At 24.0% G+C, this 15,224-nt stretch overlaps 4 protein-coding genes across 10 annotated transcripts in view; 1 reads left to right on the forward strand and 3 right to left on the reverse strand.

The window, feature by feature from the left end:
- LOC102673245 (peroxisome biogenesis factor 1) overlaps window positions 1–1,960 on the reverse strand; it is a 7,700-nt gene extending 5,740 nt beyond the window's left edge. Inside the window, exons 1-3 of one of the 2 annotated variants that reach the window (XM_006615072.2) lie at window positions 1,697–1,960; window positions 208–423; window positions 10–124 (exon numbers count right to left, since the gene is read on the reverse strand). In XM_006615072.2, the coding sequence (XP_006615135.1) occupies window positions 10–124; window positions 208–423; window positions 1,697–1,789 (424 nt within the window). In that variant the 5' untranslated portion in view covers window positions 1,790–1,960. Of the gene's footprint in view, window positions 1–9; window positions 125–207; window positions 424–642; window positions 689–1,696 lie in introns of those variants that run through there. The other variant, XM_006615073.2, reaches the window with a different exon arrangement.
- On the forward strand, window positions 1,637–5,637 carry LOC102673028 (G2/mitotic-specific cyclin-B3). 3 transcript variants are annotated; one of them, XM_031510158.1, is made up of 8 exons: window positions 1,637–1,880; window positions 2,431–2,902; window positions 3,498–3,752; window positions 3,830–4,168; window positions 4,248–4,694; window positions 4,779–4,934; window positions 5,030–5,304; window positions 5,402–5,637. In XM_031510158.1, the coding sequence occupies exons 3-8, from the start codon at window positions 3,531–3,533 to the stop codon at window positions 5,451–5,453; spliced, it is 1,491 nt and encodes a 496-aa protein (XP_031366018.1). In that variant the 5' UTR covers window positions 1,637–1,880; window positions 2,431–2,902; window positions 3,498–3,530; the 3' UTR covers window positions 5,454–5,637. The 3 variants fall into 3 exon arrangements, with proteins under 3 accessions (XP_031366018.1, XP_031366017.1, XP_031366019.1); XM_031510157.1 differs by having other exon boundaries at window positions 2,431–2,659; XM_031510159.1 differs by lacking the exon at window positions 2,431–2,902 and having other exon boundaries at window positions 1,753–1,880.
- A 2,200-nt stretch (window positions 5,638–7,837) lies between these two features.
- On the reverse strand, window positions 7,838–12,161 carry LOC102673599 (run domain Beclin-1-interacting and cysteine-rich domain-containing protein). 2 transcript variants are annotated; one of them, XM_006615076.2, is made up of 9 exons: window positions 11,791–12,161; window positions 11,502–11,686; window positions 11,013–11,164; window positions 10,669–10,852; window positions 8,989–10,580; window positions 8,717–8,899; window positions 8,451–8,633; window positions 8,203–8,356; window positions 7,838–8,138 (listed from the first exon to the last, which is right to left on the reverse strand). In XM_006615076.2, the coding sequence occupies exons 2-9, from the start codon at window positions 11,679–11,681 to the stop codon at window positions 7,941–7,943; spliced, it is 2,826 nt and encodes a 941-aa protein (XP_006615139.1). In that variant the 5' UTR covers window positions 11,682–11,686; window positions 11,791–12,161; the 3' UTR covers window positions 7,838–7,940. The 2 variants fall into 2 exon arrangements, with proteins under 2 accessions (XP_006615139.1, XP_031366016.1); XM_031510156.1 differs by having other exon boundaries at window positions 11,800–11,975.
- A 179-nt stretch (window positions 12,162–12,340) lies between these two features.
- LOC102673458 (transcription elongation factor S-II) lies at window positions 12,341–14,863 on the reverse strand. 3 transcript variants are annotated; one of them, XM_006615074.2, is made up of 4 exons: window positions 14,614–14,863; window positions 13,694–13,871; window positions 13,212–13,567; window positions 12,341–13,136 (listed from the first exon to the last, which is right to left on the reverse strand). In XM_006615074.2, the coding sequence occupies exons 1-4, from the start codon at window positions 14,680–14,682 to the stop codon at window positions 12,801–12,803; spliced, it is 939 nt and encodes a 312-aa protein (XP_006615137.1). In that variant the 5' UTR covers window positions 14,683–14,863; the 3' UTR covers window positions 12,341–12,800. The 3 variants fall into 3 exon arrangements, with proteins under 3 accessions (XP_006615137.1, XP_031366020.1, XP_031366021.1); XM_031510160.1 differs by having other exon boundaries at window positions 14,606–14,847; XM_031510161.1 differs by lacking the exon at window positions 14,614–14,863 and adding an exon at window positions 14,533–14,557.
- Window positions 14,864–15,224: the final 361 nt, after the last annotated feature.

A 15,224-nucleotide genomic window follows, 5' to 3' on the forward strand; every position in this document is an offset into this window, starting at 1 on the left:
ACAACTTGCCTACGATTAAGGTTACGTAAGAAAATCTTGAAACCCAAGTTACGATCGGTTGACCTTCTACTACCACTCGTATTTGACTAAGCAATGTAGATTGTACCTTTTCTATTTGTAATTCCTGATAAAAAAATCCTGATTTTATTGTACACGATTATCAATATAGAAAAGTAAAATTTTGTTACAACATTTTCTGAAACCTACCAAAATTTCTCTATCATTCGCGGTGAGAGGTGCGACGTTTATTTTTATTAAAATTGGAACATTCTTTACGAACGATACAATTACTTCGTCACCTTCTTCGATGTTCAAACTTCTTGCAAAAGTTGTACCAATGCACAAACTTTCATTAAGATTTGGCCTTACGTTACATGACATGTAATGCGTTTTATCTTTATGAATTACTTTGATTACATTTTCCTGTAAAAAAAAATTTATTAGATTTTTCAATAAGCGAATAAAGCATTTTTGTTACAATGTCAAATTTTTTTTTATATTTTCCAATTTCTCTCTCTTCTTTTAATGTAAATTGTTTATAATTTAATAAAACTTTTATTTTAATTTTTTGTTCTAGCTTTTCGAAAAAAATCAACCCTCCAAAAATATCTCAATAAATTAATTCTATATATACATACATACCTTATATTATGTATAAGATATACATATACATATATTTATGACATATAAAAATGGATACATATATTTATGACATATAAATTCACATAAGATTTGAAAAAACAATAAAATTAATAAGAAAGAAAGGAAATAGTGAGAGAAGGATAAAGATATGATAAAAATAATAAAATCAGTACCATCTTCAGAGTGCCGCAAAAGAAATACTTAAAGAAAGAATAAAAAATATTAGAAAAAAAATAGAAAAAGAATAAGAACGGACTATTAGCGCTATCTTTTAAATGCTAAAGATAACTCTTCAAGTAAGAAAAATACAATAGAAGAATTAAAAATTATCGCCATCTTTTGAATATCTTTAAAAAAAAATATCTATGGTTCTCAAAAGATGGTGCTGACGGTTTATTCTTATTCTATTCGGTTTATTTTATCTTCTTCCTATTTTTTTTCTATTCTTTTTTATATATTTCATTTGCAGCACTCTAAAGATGACGTTAATTTTAATACTTTTGCCATATTTCTGTTTTTTTCTCACTATTTCCTTTTCTTACCTAACTATTCTGAAAAATTTATGTGTTCAAGAAAGTAGCAATATATGATTAACTTTTTATTATCTTTTCTCTAATCTATTAATTAAAAATGTTGAAAATGACTTTAAAATAATAAAATTTGTATTTTAATGCAAAAAAAAATGCATTGACTATTAAATTTATTTTGTCCATAATACACACAATCAATCCTCTTTTTTATCATAAAATGATAATAGAAATAATAGATAAAATTATCTTAATCAACAATATACTTTTTAATTATAATTTATAATAAAGCAATATTATTATATAAATATAAATATACAATTATTGAAATATATGAGATCTTCTTTATCAACTTAGCTGAAGAAAAAATTAATCTCGACATCTAGTGACGTAATAAGATATCTAAAATCCAACGAGTTCCAAGTTCCAATTAACGTATTAAATTTTCTATCATTACATGTATAATCAGTGTAATATATGTTTTACGATGGACAATTTTTGATTGATTATAAGAACAAAGCACCAACCTTAATTTCCAATTTACGTAGCCAAGTATCCGGTAAATAGGCAAAACAATTATTCACTGTTATAAACTTAACAATAAAACGTTCACTTTGCATTCTCGTTCATAAAATTACAGACCAATGAGACTAAAATCCAGAATATACAAGAAGATATACACGTATAAAGAAAATATATGATAAATATTCGGTATGTAACAAAATTTCACAATATCAAAACAAAAATCATATTCAGTTAGGTTATTGAACACTGAAAGTATGAAATACTTTTTGCGATACTTTTATGATTACACGATTAATTTAGATTTCTAACTGAAGTTTTAAGCATGCTAATGTTTGGTTTAAAGTAAACGACTTAATACAGGTCAAAGGTTAATTTTAATTCTTTATTAAAAATATTAAATTCGATATATTTACCGATTCTTCATACTAAAAATATATCATTTAACATTGTAAATAATAAAAATTATTTATATGTATGCTATATATGTTTATTTATTAACAAATTGATATACGTATTGTATAATCTTATTGCAAACCAAGAACGTAAATAATTAATAAAATAATACTATTTTTTATTTAAAGTTATGTAAAATGTAATTTGTAATTAAGCATGCTCCATAATAAAGATTTGTTAAAATTCTTATAAGTCATTAATTGCACAAAATATAAAAAACTTATATGGTTTAAACAATCGAAACTGTATTCAATGATATAAGTATATATTATTTTGCCGATAGGTGGTGTTCATTATTTCTACATTCCTGATTGGTTGTCATGAATCAGAGCACAACCAATCAGAGAAAGTACTAACAATAACTGTGATATTTTGAACGGCGTCAACTTCAGTTGCTCTGACGACATACAAATGAGCTGTACAGTAACGTATCGGTGGCAAAAGAATTTTATAAATGAGAAACATCCTTGAACCAGAGCACATCAAATTATAATTCTTCCAGTAGCTTCCAAGTAAATCAGAATATCTCATTTACTATCTGGAAATAATTTTCTATATAAAAACTTTAAACTTTCGTTTCGTATAAATTAGTGAAATTTTGGACCACTTTCTTCGTGATCGCGTGTGTTTATGGCAGTTGCAACGAATCAATCACTTCTATGTATTTTGTTATTTTCTCTTGTGCTATTATTTTCAAAGTCTGTGTTAATGATTTTGAACAACAGTGAAATCATGTCCTCGAATTTAGTTTAACGGTATATTCTTGCTGTATATTCCCGCCTTTTTTAACCACAAACACATTTCTTGAATTTGAGAATCAAAATTTGTGCAGAAAGAATGTAGATAAATTTCTTTTAATTTGTCACAGAAAATGTCTTTAATTTTTAAGAAAATTAATAAAACATTTTCTAAAATATTATAAAATTATATCAATTAGCAAATCAAGTAATTTATTAAATTATTAAATTTAAAATATAATTTTCTTTATAATTCTATAAAGAATATGTAATATTCGATATATTACTAATAAAATTATATGTTTTATTGTTAGATTTTTTTTAAAAAGATTAAGATTGAAATATTGTTCTAATAAATACATAGTGAAATATGATAATTTCAGAATAATTTTACACATTTTTCCGTCTTTTAATAAAAATAATAAAAACTAATTTTTTAATTAAAATTATTTTTTATATTTATTATTTTAAGCACAATATCATTAATTTTTAATAAGAAATGGTCAAACATTTTCACTAATATTTAATAAAATTTTTTTCTTGATAATGAAACAGTTGTTGATTGTGAAATAAATCTAATTAAATCTAATTTATTAAATTTTTTCTTTTTTAGAAGAAAAAAAAAATTTTTTAATTTCAAGAATTTATGAGAATGGCACCATCAAAAATTTTAAATGTGCAAAATAAACAAAGTAGTACTAATGTAATAAGAAAAGGAATAACTACAAGAAGTCAAAATTCTGCATTAAATAATGTTTTACTTAAAGCACCTGCAAATGGTAAAGAATCTCGTGTGAAAAGGAAAGCAGAAGCATCACCACCAAAGGAAAAAACAACAAAAAGATCTGCATTAGGAAATATTACCAATGTTTGTCATTTTTTTATTTTTTATTTTAATTTTTTCATTTTTTATGATATTAAATAATAATGCACATAAAATAATAGGCAATTGGAAAAACATTGGGTACACATCAAACACAAGAACCAAAGAAAGCAGTAAAAAAAACAACAGTTACTCAAATAAAATCTTTCACTCAGACAAGTTCTATTAGAACGCTTGAAAAAGGTGTAATTAAACCAGAGGTAATACCTCAGAAACCAAAGCCAGTGCCTCGTGTAAAACCAATAAAAAAGGACGAAGAAAAAACTGAAATACCTAGTAAAATTTTAAATGTTAGACGTAGTTTAGATTTAGAAAAGTCAGAGGACAGTTCTTTGTATGTAAGTGCATTAGAAGAAATAACAGATGATAGTACAAAGAAGTCCAGAAGAAGTAATATTCAGGTAAATAGTTTTAAATATTATAATATTTTTTTAAATTATATAATTTTTTTCACTTTTTAATTTTTAAATATTTAAATAGCCTGAGGAACCTGAAAAAACAGAAGTAGGAAATGAATCAAATGAGCCTCAAGTACCTGCAAAAACTCAAGAAAGGTCAGCAGCTCAATTAGATGCTGCTCCTGAGCAAATATTGCCAGAAGGAGTTCAGTGGGATTTTGATGCAGAAAATTGGTTAGATCCATTTCAAGTCTCTCATTATGCCATGGACATTTTCAATTACTTAAAAAGTAGAGAACATTTATTTCCTATTGGAGATTATATGGAAAGACAAGTATGTCTTTCGCCATGGATGAGAGCCTTACTAGTTGATTGGATGGTAGAAGTTCAAGAATCTTTTGAACTTAATCATGAAACTTTATATTTGGCTGTGAAATTAGTTGATCTATATTTGACAAAAGTAACTGTTGTAAAAGAAACATTACAATTATTAGGTGCTGCAAGTCTTTTCATAGCAAGTAAATATGATGTTAGTATTCAAAATTAAATGTATAATTTTTATTCTAAAAAAGATTAAATTTTTCCGAGTTTATTTATGTGGTGATTTTTATAGGAAAGAATTCCTCCAATGGTGGAAGATTTTTTGTATATATGTGATGGTGCTTATAAGCAAAGAGCATTAATTAGAATGGAAATGAGTATATTAAAAGTAGTTGATTTTGATCTTGGCATACCTCTCTCTTATCGATTTCTTAGACGATATGCTAGGGTGAGTTATGTAAATAATACATTTTTTTAAATATTACAGTATAATTTCATATTACAATATAAAAAAAAATTAATATTCAAATTATTTTTAAACAGTGTGCAAAAGTTTCAATGCCAACATTAACTTTAGCTCGATATATTTTGGAGTATTCATTAATGGATTACTCGACGATAAGGATTAGTGATAGTAAAATAGCTGCAGCTGCACTTTTACTTGCATTACGAATGAAAGATTTAGGAGGGTGGACTTCAACTCTAGAGTATTATAGTGGATATAAAGTTGATGACATACGAGATATCGTACATCTTTTAAACCAAGGATTACATCGAAAAGAAACTCTTACTACTGTACGTAATAAGTACAGTCATAAGTAAGTATATAAATACTTCATTTAACATTTACATAATTATATACAATAAAATAGTATTTCAAATAATATTGAAACTTACAAATAATTTTCATTTTAGGATATTTTTTGAAGTAGCAAAGCTGCCATTAAAAGATACTTTAGATATATAAATAATTTAAATAAGGAAATATAGTTGACAGTATGCAAGATTGCCTAATCATTGATAGGTAATCTGTAATAAAATTTGTGAAGAATTAAAATGATCACTGAGCGTTAATTTATAAATCAAGATAACTGTTAATTTATGTCATAATGAAATCATAATAAGTAAATCTTTAAATTATCTATTATCTATGCACCACAAAAAATCAAACGACTGTGAAGCTCAGTTTGAATTTAATATATCCAAAAGAACCGAAAAATATTATAATTTTTTTTCTCTTTTTCTTTTTTCTTTTTTTTTCTTTTTTTAATTATTTATACAACATTAGTAATCTCTATCTACAACAGTATTTGTAAGTTAATTTTTTTTTTTTTTTTTTTTTTTTTTTTTAATTTTTTTTACAAAATTATTAATCTCTTTTTACAACAGGATTTTTAAGTTAATTTTTTTTTTTTTTTTTTTTTTTTGTTGAAAAATTTATTTTAGCGTCTCATTTTTATATTCTATAAAAATTCTCATAAAAAAAATTAATATCGTCAAAATAGTTTTATGCATGTAAAGATTAAAAATGAATCTTTTACTCATAATTTTTTACTTATATATAATGCTATTATATGATGCCTTTGATTCAATGAATACGTACATACAAATATCAATAAATGAAATTAATGAATTATGCGGCGCTCATATTTTAATGAGTCGTATAGGTTGTGGCGTATTGTTATGCATTGTTATTGCATTTTATAGACTGATAAATTGTATGCTCCTAAGAATAGTTACATACCGATGAATATAATACGTTTTTGCTCATTACACAGTATAAAATTAATAATAAAAAAAGATTATTTCTTTCTTATAAAAATTAAACAAATTTAAATATTTTGTATCAACAAATTGCATGAAATTAATAAGTTTAAATATATAAATATATATATGTAATTTATAGAAGAATTAATTTTTCATTACATGTCATTATATATGACATCATATTTATTCATTATCTTAATTAGTTGCATACAATACAAATATAATGAAGTGATCTATTTTTTTGAACTTTACTCGTGTCATAGTAACTACTTGTGCCTATTAATAAATATGGCATTTTTTTTTTATATATATATATATACATAAATATACATATATATATATATATATACAAAATACCACCTGTGATATAAATATATTCAAATATTTGGTATAATCAAACTCGTCAAAATTTTCTCATAAACAATATTTATACAAGTTACATTACCTAGCAATTAGAAAAGGATTATTATCTAGAACTTTTCTTAGAAAAATATGTTATATCAAGAGAGTAATTGTACATATAGATCACAATTATCGATGTGTACATATTTTTAACAATTATTAGGTCAAATTTAAAGTGATTCCTTTACAATAAAAATTTATCATATAGAAATATTGTACGGTTCTAGGACTTATTGAAATTAGGTGGTGTACATAATATCATTATATTTTTGTACCAGCAATAAATGTATTATTATCTATTATTTTGTAAGATGTGTGTATGTGAACCATTGTAAACAAAATGTATGTAATTTAATAAAATCAAAAAAGATTTTTAATTTTTGTCTATTCTTTTTTATTATATTGCTGTAGTACCTAATATAAAATATAATATCCGAAAAACATATTAAAAATATTTTTAAAAAATAAAACAATATTAAATTTTGATATTTTATTATAAACTTCGATTGTATTAACATTTATAAATAAACAATGCATACTTTCAATCATGACGGGAACCAGGTACAGCATTTATGACTATTATATTTTTTCCAGTACAAAGGTAACATTTTTATAAATCATTATACTTAAAATATTATTGCCATTTTACAATTATTATTTGTAACATGCAATAAATTATTTTTAATTTTATTAAATTATCTTAAAAGTCTAAATAATTAAGATTCACAGTTAAAAAATAAAAGCAAAATATAAATACTTCAAATAACATGATACATATTTACATTATTTTTTAACAATGAAATAATTTATGTTATTTAAATTAAAAATTTTATAAATAAGTCATAAATTATCTCTATTTTTCTGATAACAAAATACGTAATAATTGATGGATAAATAATATATGAAATACGTAAAATAATAGATAAATTTAAAAATAAAGTTACAATTATTTTAAATATCACATTTTTTTCTCAGTCTTTACTATATTTCCCGTATATTAAATAAATTTTTGTATAAAATACTATACTTCCAAATTTCAAGCAATATTTTTTCTATATTTTATATATAATTAACAACATATGCTTGATAAATGATTTGATAATTTTGTAATTCAAATTTACTTATTATTTAACAATTTAATTATATATTAAATATGATAAATAAAAACCAAATTTGGGAATATCTGATTTTTTTATAAACTTTTTATATCTGATTTAAATAAATTTTAAATTATACATTCGATACTCATAGGTAAAGATATGACGCAAAACAATTTTGCTATATGTCAAAATTGTTCTCTAGATATTCGTCTAGCACGTAAACGAATGCAGCGCGGACAATCTATCTTATTAAAATTTTGCTTACATTCGTTATGAAAACATGCACCGCACATTTCACATCTATTAACTTTTGAGAATTCCCATGGAAATATGACATCTTTGGAATAACATAATTCACATACAAATCCCCTAGCTTGGCATAACTAAAAGTAAGATCAATTCTTATTAAAGATATGCATATCTAATCTAAATCAATTTTAACATTACCTCACAGCCCATAATATGCATATTACACATTTGAACTAATTCTTGTAGTCTCATTGGTAAAATACCATACTTAACATGCATCAAATCTTGAATAGAATATATATGAGGTTCGCTTATTATATAATTTGGTTCTTTTTTTAAGATATCTTGAACACTAAAAAAAAAATAATAAATTTTAAAATATTATTTTATAAAATAATTAAAAAAGACAAATACAAATATGCAACAAATAAAAAAATAACAAATACCTTGTTGCGAATCGACAGGTAAATAGAAAATCTTTAAAGAAAAATAATTGTGAACGTAATAATCTTGTCTTAGCTAATTGTTTTATGCGTCTATATAACAATGGATTCAAGTCATTTATTTGAAATAATGGATCTGATGTCATTTGATCCAATAATCTATATGAAAAGTTTGATACAGGATATCTAAATGAAAAAACAATTAATATTGTAATATATAATATATAATATAATTTTATATAAATATATAAATAACATTAGTTTCTTACCTATTAAAATCCCATTTAGATAAAATCTTTCCTGGTATTAATGCTACTTGATTGGTATGGCATCCAGTACAGAAATATCTACCTAAATACTCACAATAACGAAATTTATTTGCATATTTTATTGCAACTTTCATTCCACATCCTGCACATTTATAATTCTGTTTAGCTATAAGAGTGCGTCGTCTATAAGAAATATCAAATTTAATTAAAAAATTATACAATATATTTTAATTTTATATATATATATATATTTTTTAAAGTCATAAACTTACACTGGTGGAGGATGTGATGTAAAAATAATTTGAGGCCTTGGTGGAGCCCAATCTGTAGTTCCACGTAAAGGAATTGATTGTGAATTTTCTGCATCATCTGGATTAATTGGCCAACTTTTTGGTAATGGTAATAATCTTTGTGGTACATCTATTTCAGAAACCAGCCATTGTAATTCGCTTGCTCTCGGTAATTGTTTTTCACTAAATTTGCTAAGAAGTGATAAAGCTACCCCTTCTGCAGACATGCTACTTTCTGTTAATGTTGATTCTGTTTCATGAGCAGGGGATGATTGATATAAATCTGCATCAGAATATAAGGATGCCATAGATATAGAAATCCCAGCATTCTTAAGTTTTATTGCATTTCGCTCGTCATCTACTTCTAAATCCTCTATATCATCAGTGGATATATTTTCTGATGGAGTATCAGATGAGGTTGATAATGGACTAACACTTTGATCAGTAGTAGTCGTATCCGTTTTGCCATCGCTTAATAACTCGCGGTTCCACGTTCTTCTTTTACATCGCTCTTCTTGTCGCTGACGGCGTCTTAATCGTATTCTTTGTTTTAAGCTATTTATTTCTTCATCGCTTTCTTCAATTGCTTCTTCCATAAGACGCCATTGTCTATTACATTTTACTTGTTCAATGGCAGCTATCATGGCTTCAGAAATACTGAAATGTGCGTTTTCTCTATCCAATTCAGCATTTGCTCTGGAAAATTGTGCAGATGCTAAGAAATTTGTTAAACTTTGACCTTCTATTGGACATGGAAAATATCCTATTGCCATAGGTTGAACACTGCTTCCACCATCTTCCATAAAAGTTTTCTTTGGTGTTCTTATATCTTTTTGTCCTTCAATTTCTAAATTCCATGGATTAATGAATTCAGGTGCTGATCCTGGTAAAAAAGAAGTTTTTCTTCTTGGTTTTTGTGATATTTCTATTTCAGTAGAATTTGTATTATATATATTTGAACTCGTTTCATTTGGTATAAGAGATGGAATTCGATATTCCTTTACTGTATTTATTGATATATCTTCATTATTTAATGCATCAGAATCTTCATTAGATTTCTTTATATATTGAGTTTCTTTCATTTTAGTTTTATTTTTTATTTTCCTTATGGGAGTTCTTGGTTTTATAAGTAATTTATTATCTATAACTGTTGATGTTGAATGTTTTAACTCAGCATAATTTACATTAATTATTTTTGATAATTCAACAGAAGATGTTTGAGAATCATGATTTTTATGTGAACTATTATTTGCCATATATGATGAAGATATAGAAACATTTTTTTCTAGAGTTATACAATTTTTAGTTAATGCTGAGAGACTACTCCAACTTTTTAAAGGTATATCATTAATTTCTTTAGGATCTGATATTTTATCTTGAATTTTTTCATCAGATCTAACATCATGTTGCATATTATTATCTGAAGCTATTTTTAATGATTCTAATTGACATTTTTCAACATGTACAATTTTATCTCTTACATTAAAATTTATAGTTGAAAAATTTATTGGATATGAAGAAGATCTACGATGTTTTTTTTGATTTATTTTAGGAGCAATCCAAAAAGGTAAAAACTAAAAAAAATATATTAAATAAAAAAAAATCAAAATATAGAAATCATATACAGACAAAAAAATATACAATAAAATTTGTTTTACTTACCAAGGATGGATCAATTTCTGTAAGTAATATAGGTTGATTTCTTTCAACTGCTCTTAAACATAATAATGTAGCTTCAGCTAAATTTTCTTGACATAAAAATGCCCATGGTTCAAAACAAGAAAATAAATGTTCCTTATCAGACAAAAGCCATGAAAGTTTGTGTGACAAAGAATGATTTTCCAAACTATATTATAATAATTAAATTATATTATAATTATAATAATTATTAAATTATGTATAAATTTATAATATGAATTGTTTGATAATTTATTTAAGCATATTAAATGAAAATATTTATTATAAAACATTCGAACATTTTTTATAATTACATTTTTTATAATTACCTTTTGTATAACCATAACATATCTTTATGTGCTGTGATTCGAGTTGGTAAATTTGAGAGATAATCTTCTGTATCAGAAACAACAGGTGATAATGCAACAGAAGGCTGCAGCCAATTTAATCCTTGAATAAAAATCCAACAATCTGGTTCTCCCTAATATATTTTATTAATTTTAATTTTTTTTTAACACTAATATTACATTATTTATTATTTTGTGTGCAAATAAAAATACATTAAAAATAAATAAAAACATCAATTGTTTAAATATAAGAGATATAAACAATAAAACATTCTCAAAACAAAAAAATTAATGTTATAGTCAATGTAAACAAACAATTATAACAGAGAATAGAATTATATTATTTTTTTAGAAAAAAATTTTATGAAATAATAGAGAAAGAAATAAAATATAATTACAAATATAATTACAAATATAAATAAATTATAGAATTGTAAAAACGAAAACGATGTAAAGAAAATGTTATCTTACATTTCGATTAAATATTCGACAGCCATGTTTGAATATTCGTTCCATTACATTGTGAAGACGATTTAAACCACCATAAACATTCCATACGTTTAAAACACCATCAACTAATAAACCTTCTACAATAGATCGAAGACTTTGTAAAAGTTGCCATTGCTCTTTGATGTGGGCGTCTCCACACATAGTGACTATTAGAAATCATTCACTTTATATTTTAACTAGTTCTTTAATGAATTATTTTTTGTTACGTCATAAAATATTTTGAACAAGTCATTAATTATTATATACAAACATTATATACAGGTATTAGAAAACATTGCTTATGCTATTGTTGATATTTTTCGAATTAATTTCAAAAGACATTATTTGAAAGTTATATCATTATAGTAAAGCTGTTATATATTTATACGTTATCTTTTAACGTAGATAAAATCACGTAACTTCATTTTTTTATTTGATCTTACTAATAATTCATAAATGATTTAGAAAGCATTCGAAAGTATACTATATAAATGTTATACTACATGAACATAGAATAACACAAATGACATTGATATTAGGTTAGAAATTAGTGTACGCGCAGTGCGTAAACCGTTAAATCTAAATTGCTAGAAACATCGAAATCCTGTGGCGGTCTCTAACGGCAACTTATAAAAACTATCAAGAATATAATAAAATCAATCGAAAAAAATTGAATACAGTTGTCATTCAATCTATTAAATCATATAAATTTTTCAAACTATACAATAGAAATAAAATTTTTATATTCACAATGTATATCACATTTTTAATACTCAATTTTGACTATTATATTATATTATTAAAAAGGGTTCCAAAAATACTACATTATAATTACATATATGTATTTCAGAAGTGTACCCACAATTTTGAATTCTTCACAGATAAGATATAAACTCATACAATGCAAAGTCAAATATTTAATTGTAATTTCATTCGCAAATTAAGGTCTTTAGCAGCAAAGACTGCTGGTCTTAAAACAAGAAAAAATATTAAAAGTAATCTATTTAATTTAATAATTGATAATTTTTTTAATTTGATAAAGCTGAGTTTTTTAAAGCTGAGATCTTATAAATGACAATGCCAGTATATACAATAGAATAAAAACTGAATATTTTAAAAGATTAAAATCACACTAAGTGTACAATGCAATCTGTGAATGGTAAATATATTTTTAGTGACTTTTAACTCTAATAATAATTATTAATAGATAAGTCTTGAACGAAATATATTTTTCTTTCCATTTTTTTTGCAATCAGAAAAAATTATGGAAAGTAAAAATATTTAGCAAAACTTCCATCGATTTCCACATTCATTGCATAACACAAAAGTAGTCATAGGTTCATCAGCTGAGCGTGTTTGCACTTGATTGTAAGTACAATTTCGTTTTTTGCACTTTCCACATTTTAATAGATCAGTTTTCGTTCCTTGCACTGTAGCAAGTTGTGCATCATTGATTGCCTCCTTTTTAAACTGTTCTCTTAATTGTTTTATTTCATCGCTTGCCATTTCTTCTGCAGTCATAACAGCAAGCCTAGCAGGTGTAATAGCACCAGCAATAAAATTCGTTCGAAGATTAGGATTTTTTATATCACGTAAATTAGCAACTCTACTTCGTACCTAGACAATAAAAAGCATATGATTAAATTATATTTATAATAAAATACAAAAATATATTGAAAAAATAAAATTTACCCTATTTTTATATCTATTATCAGTATTTTTAAATTCTGCATAAATTGCTTCTTCCAATTCTTCTGCTAATTCTTCTGGAGTAGCACAGCCTTCAATTGTGTTTCCATCTACTCTTAGAGCTGCTGCCAGCAATTCCCTACATTTAAGTCTTACAGCATCCGTTGTTGTAGGAGCAGGAAATGTTGACTGTTTTCTCTGATTATCTTTATGAGGTTTTTCTTCTTTCATTTTGACATCACTTCCATCTGCATTATCCTTATCTTTTTTTTGATCTCCATCATCTTTATTTTTCTCTGATTTATCATCTTTTTTCTTTGAACTACTTGAAGAAGTAGAATCTTTTTCTTTATTAGATCCTGTAAAAAAAATATATATAATACAATTATAATATATAATTTTATTTCACATAATTATCTATTAAAATTTTATGAAAAAATTTATTATATTTATAATATTTTATTTATATAGATTTATTTTTTTACCAGATAAAAATTTTTTCCAGTTTTTAATAAGTGTTTTAGATAATGATATAACTTCTTCATCTCTACTTGATTTTCTTAATGCATTTACTGTCATTCCAATTCGTGTCTTTGTCAATAGTTCTAAATCAACTGGTAATTTTTGTAGTATTTTAAGTAATTCCAATGCTTGTTCTTGTCCCTGTAATGAAAAAACTTTTTCTTGATATAAAAAAATACAAAATACATATGATTCATTCATATATTTTTCACAATATATAATCATAATGTATAATCATTTTTCATAATCATAACTACTATGTAAGTATATTATATTTAAATAATTTTGCGAATTTACAGTATTAATATAATTAATTTAAACTTAAAATATTATATTTTATCATATTATCATTTTTTATATAATAAATATATTACAATTATGTCTTTTATAATTATTAAAACATATATAAACAATTCAATGATGTAAGTTATTAAAACGATATTTAGCATAAACAATCGAATTATAAAATTTTTATTTATATTGAATTAATGTAATTAAAGATTTTAATTACATATTCAATGCTCATATAAGTAAAAGATATATATAAAAGATTTATAGCACATTTTGATAAACTTTTATATTTTGGTAAAATAAAAAAATGATCTAACTTTGGCAATGTTATATGAACGCATTAAAATTAGTATACCAGATATTAAAGCTCTATAACACATTGTAAAAGCTACAGTTAATATCAATTGTTTGTGTCAATAAAATATTCATACGAATAAACATTTATTTTTTCAAAAAAAATTCGAATGATAATAGATTCATATTTATTCACATTTACACAATATAATCGTACTTTATAATATTGGAAAAGAGCTTTATTAAGCCTCCAATATGCCGAGCAGGATACACAACTATATTTTACTCACTTACTCACCGTCCCGTCACCGCTCGACATCTTGTTCAATTTCTTTTGGATTCGTAAGACTTCTTCTTCAGCACTCATTATGAAAATTTTGTAGTTTTTACACAGAAAACCAATATAAACACATACAACACACCAAGCGAATGAACAACAAACCCCGAGTACGTTTGTAACCGAAACTTGCGATGCAGAGTTCGATACTGGATAGGTAACTCGTAACCATAATATACTAAGGTTACAGTTATTGTATGTTATTACAGTGACATCTTTTGAAAATAAAATGATATACAAAGTGTGGGAATATTTAAATATTTTATAGGAAACTATTTTTTTGATTTTTGTAATGAAAATGTATTAATGTATAAAATACATTACATAATACATTACATTATATAATATATATATAATGTATAATGTATAATAAAAATTTTTAAATAATATTCTCTTTTTTTATTTCGATATACTATAATATATATAATATTAGTATAAAGTATAAATATTAGTATAAAGTTTTATTTAAAATATTTTCCATTTTTATAAAAATATTAACAATTTTGAAAAGTTATATTAGAAATAATACATTTAAATTATTTATTAAAAAAATATTTTTAAATTATTTATTA

Source organism: Apis dorsata, unplaced genomic scaffold, assembly GCF_000469605.1.
Source record: "Apis dorsata unplaced genomic scaffold, Apis dorsata 1.3 scaffold_215, whole genome shotgun sequence".
Taxonomy (NCBI): Eukaryota; Metazoa; Arthropoda; class Insecta; order Hymenoptera; family Apidae; genus Apis; species Apis dorsata.

Coding starts and splice junctions, on each gene's coding strand:
- LOC102673599 (XM_031510156.1), bottom strand. Junction 11,165..11,501: donor GTCGAATATTTAATCGAAAT/GTAAGATAACAT, acceptor AAAATATATTAG/GGAGAACCAGATTGTTGGAT. Junction 8,900..8,988: donor ACATCACATCCTCCACCAGT/GTAAGTTTATGA, acceptor TATTTCTTATAG/ACGACGCACTCTTATAGCTA.
- LOC102673458 (XM_006615074.2), bottom strand. CDS start 14,682: ATGAGTGCTGAAGAAGAAGTCTTACGAATCCAAAAGAAATTGAACAAG. Junction 13,568..13,693: donor CTGGAAAAAATTTTTATCTG/GTAAAAAAATAA, acceptor TTTTTTTTACAG/GATCTAATAAAGAAAAAGAT. Junction 13,137..13,211: donor ATAATAGATATAAAAATAGG/GTAAATTTTATT, acceptor TTTATTGTCTAG/GTACGAAGTAGAGTTGCTAA.
- LOC102673028 (XM_031510158.1), top strand. CDS start 3,531: ATGAGAATGGCACCATCAAAAATTTTAAATGTGCAAAATAAACAAAGT. Junction 4,695..4,778: donor TCATAGCAAGTAAATATGAT/GTTAGTATTCAA, acceptor TGATTTTTATAG/GAAAGAATTCCTCCAATGGT. Junction 5,305..5,401: donor CGTAATAAGTACAGTCATAA/GTAAGTATATAA, acceptor TTTTCATTTTAG/GATATTTTTTGAAGTAGCAA.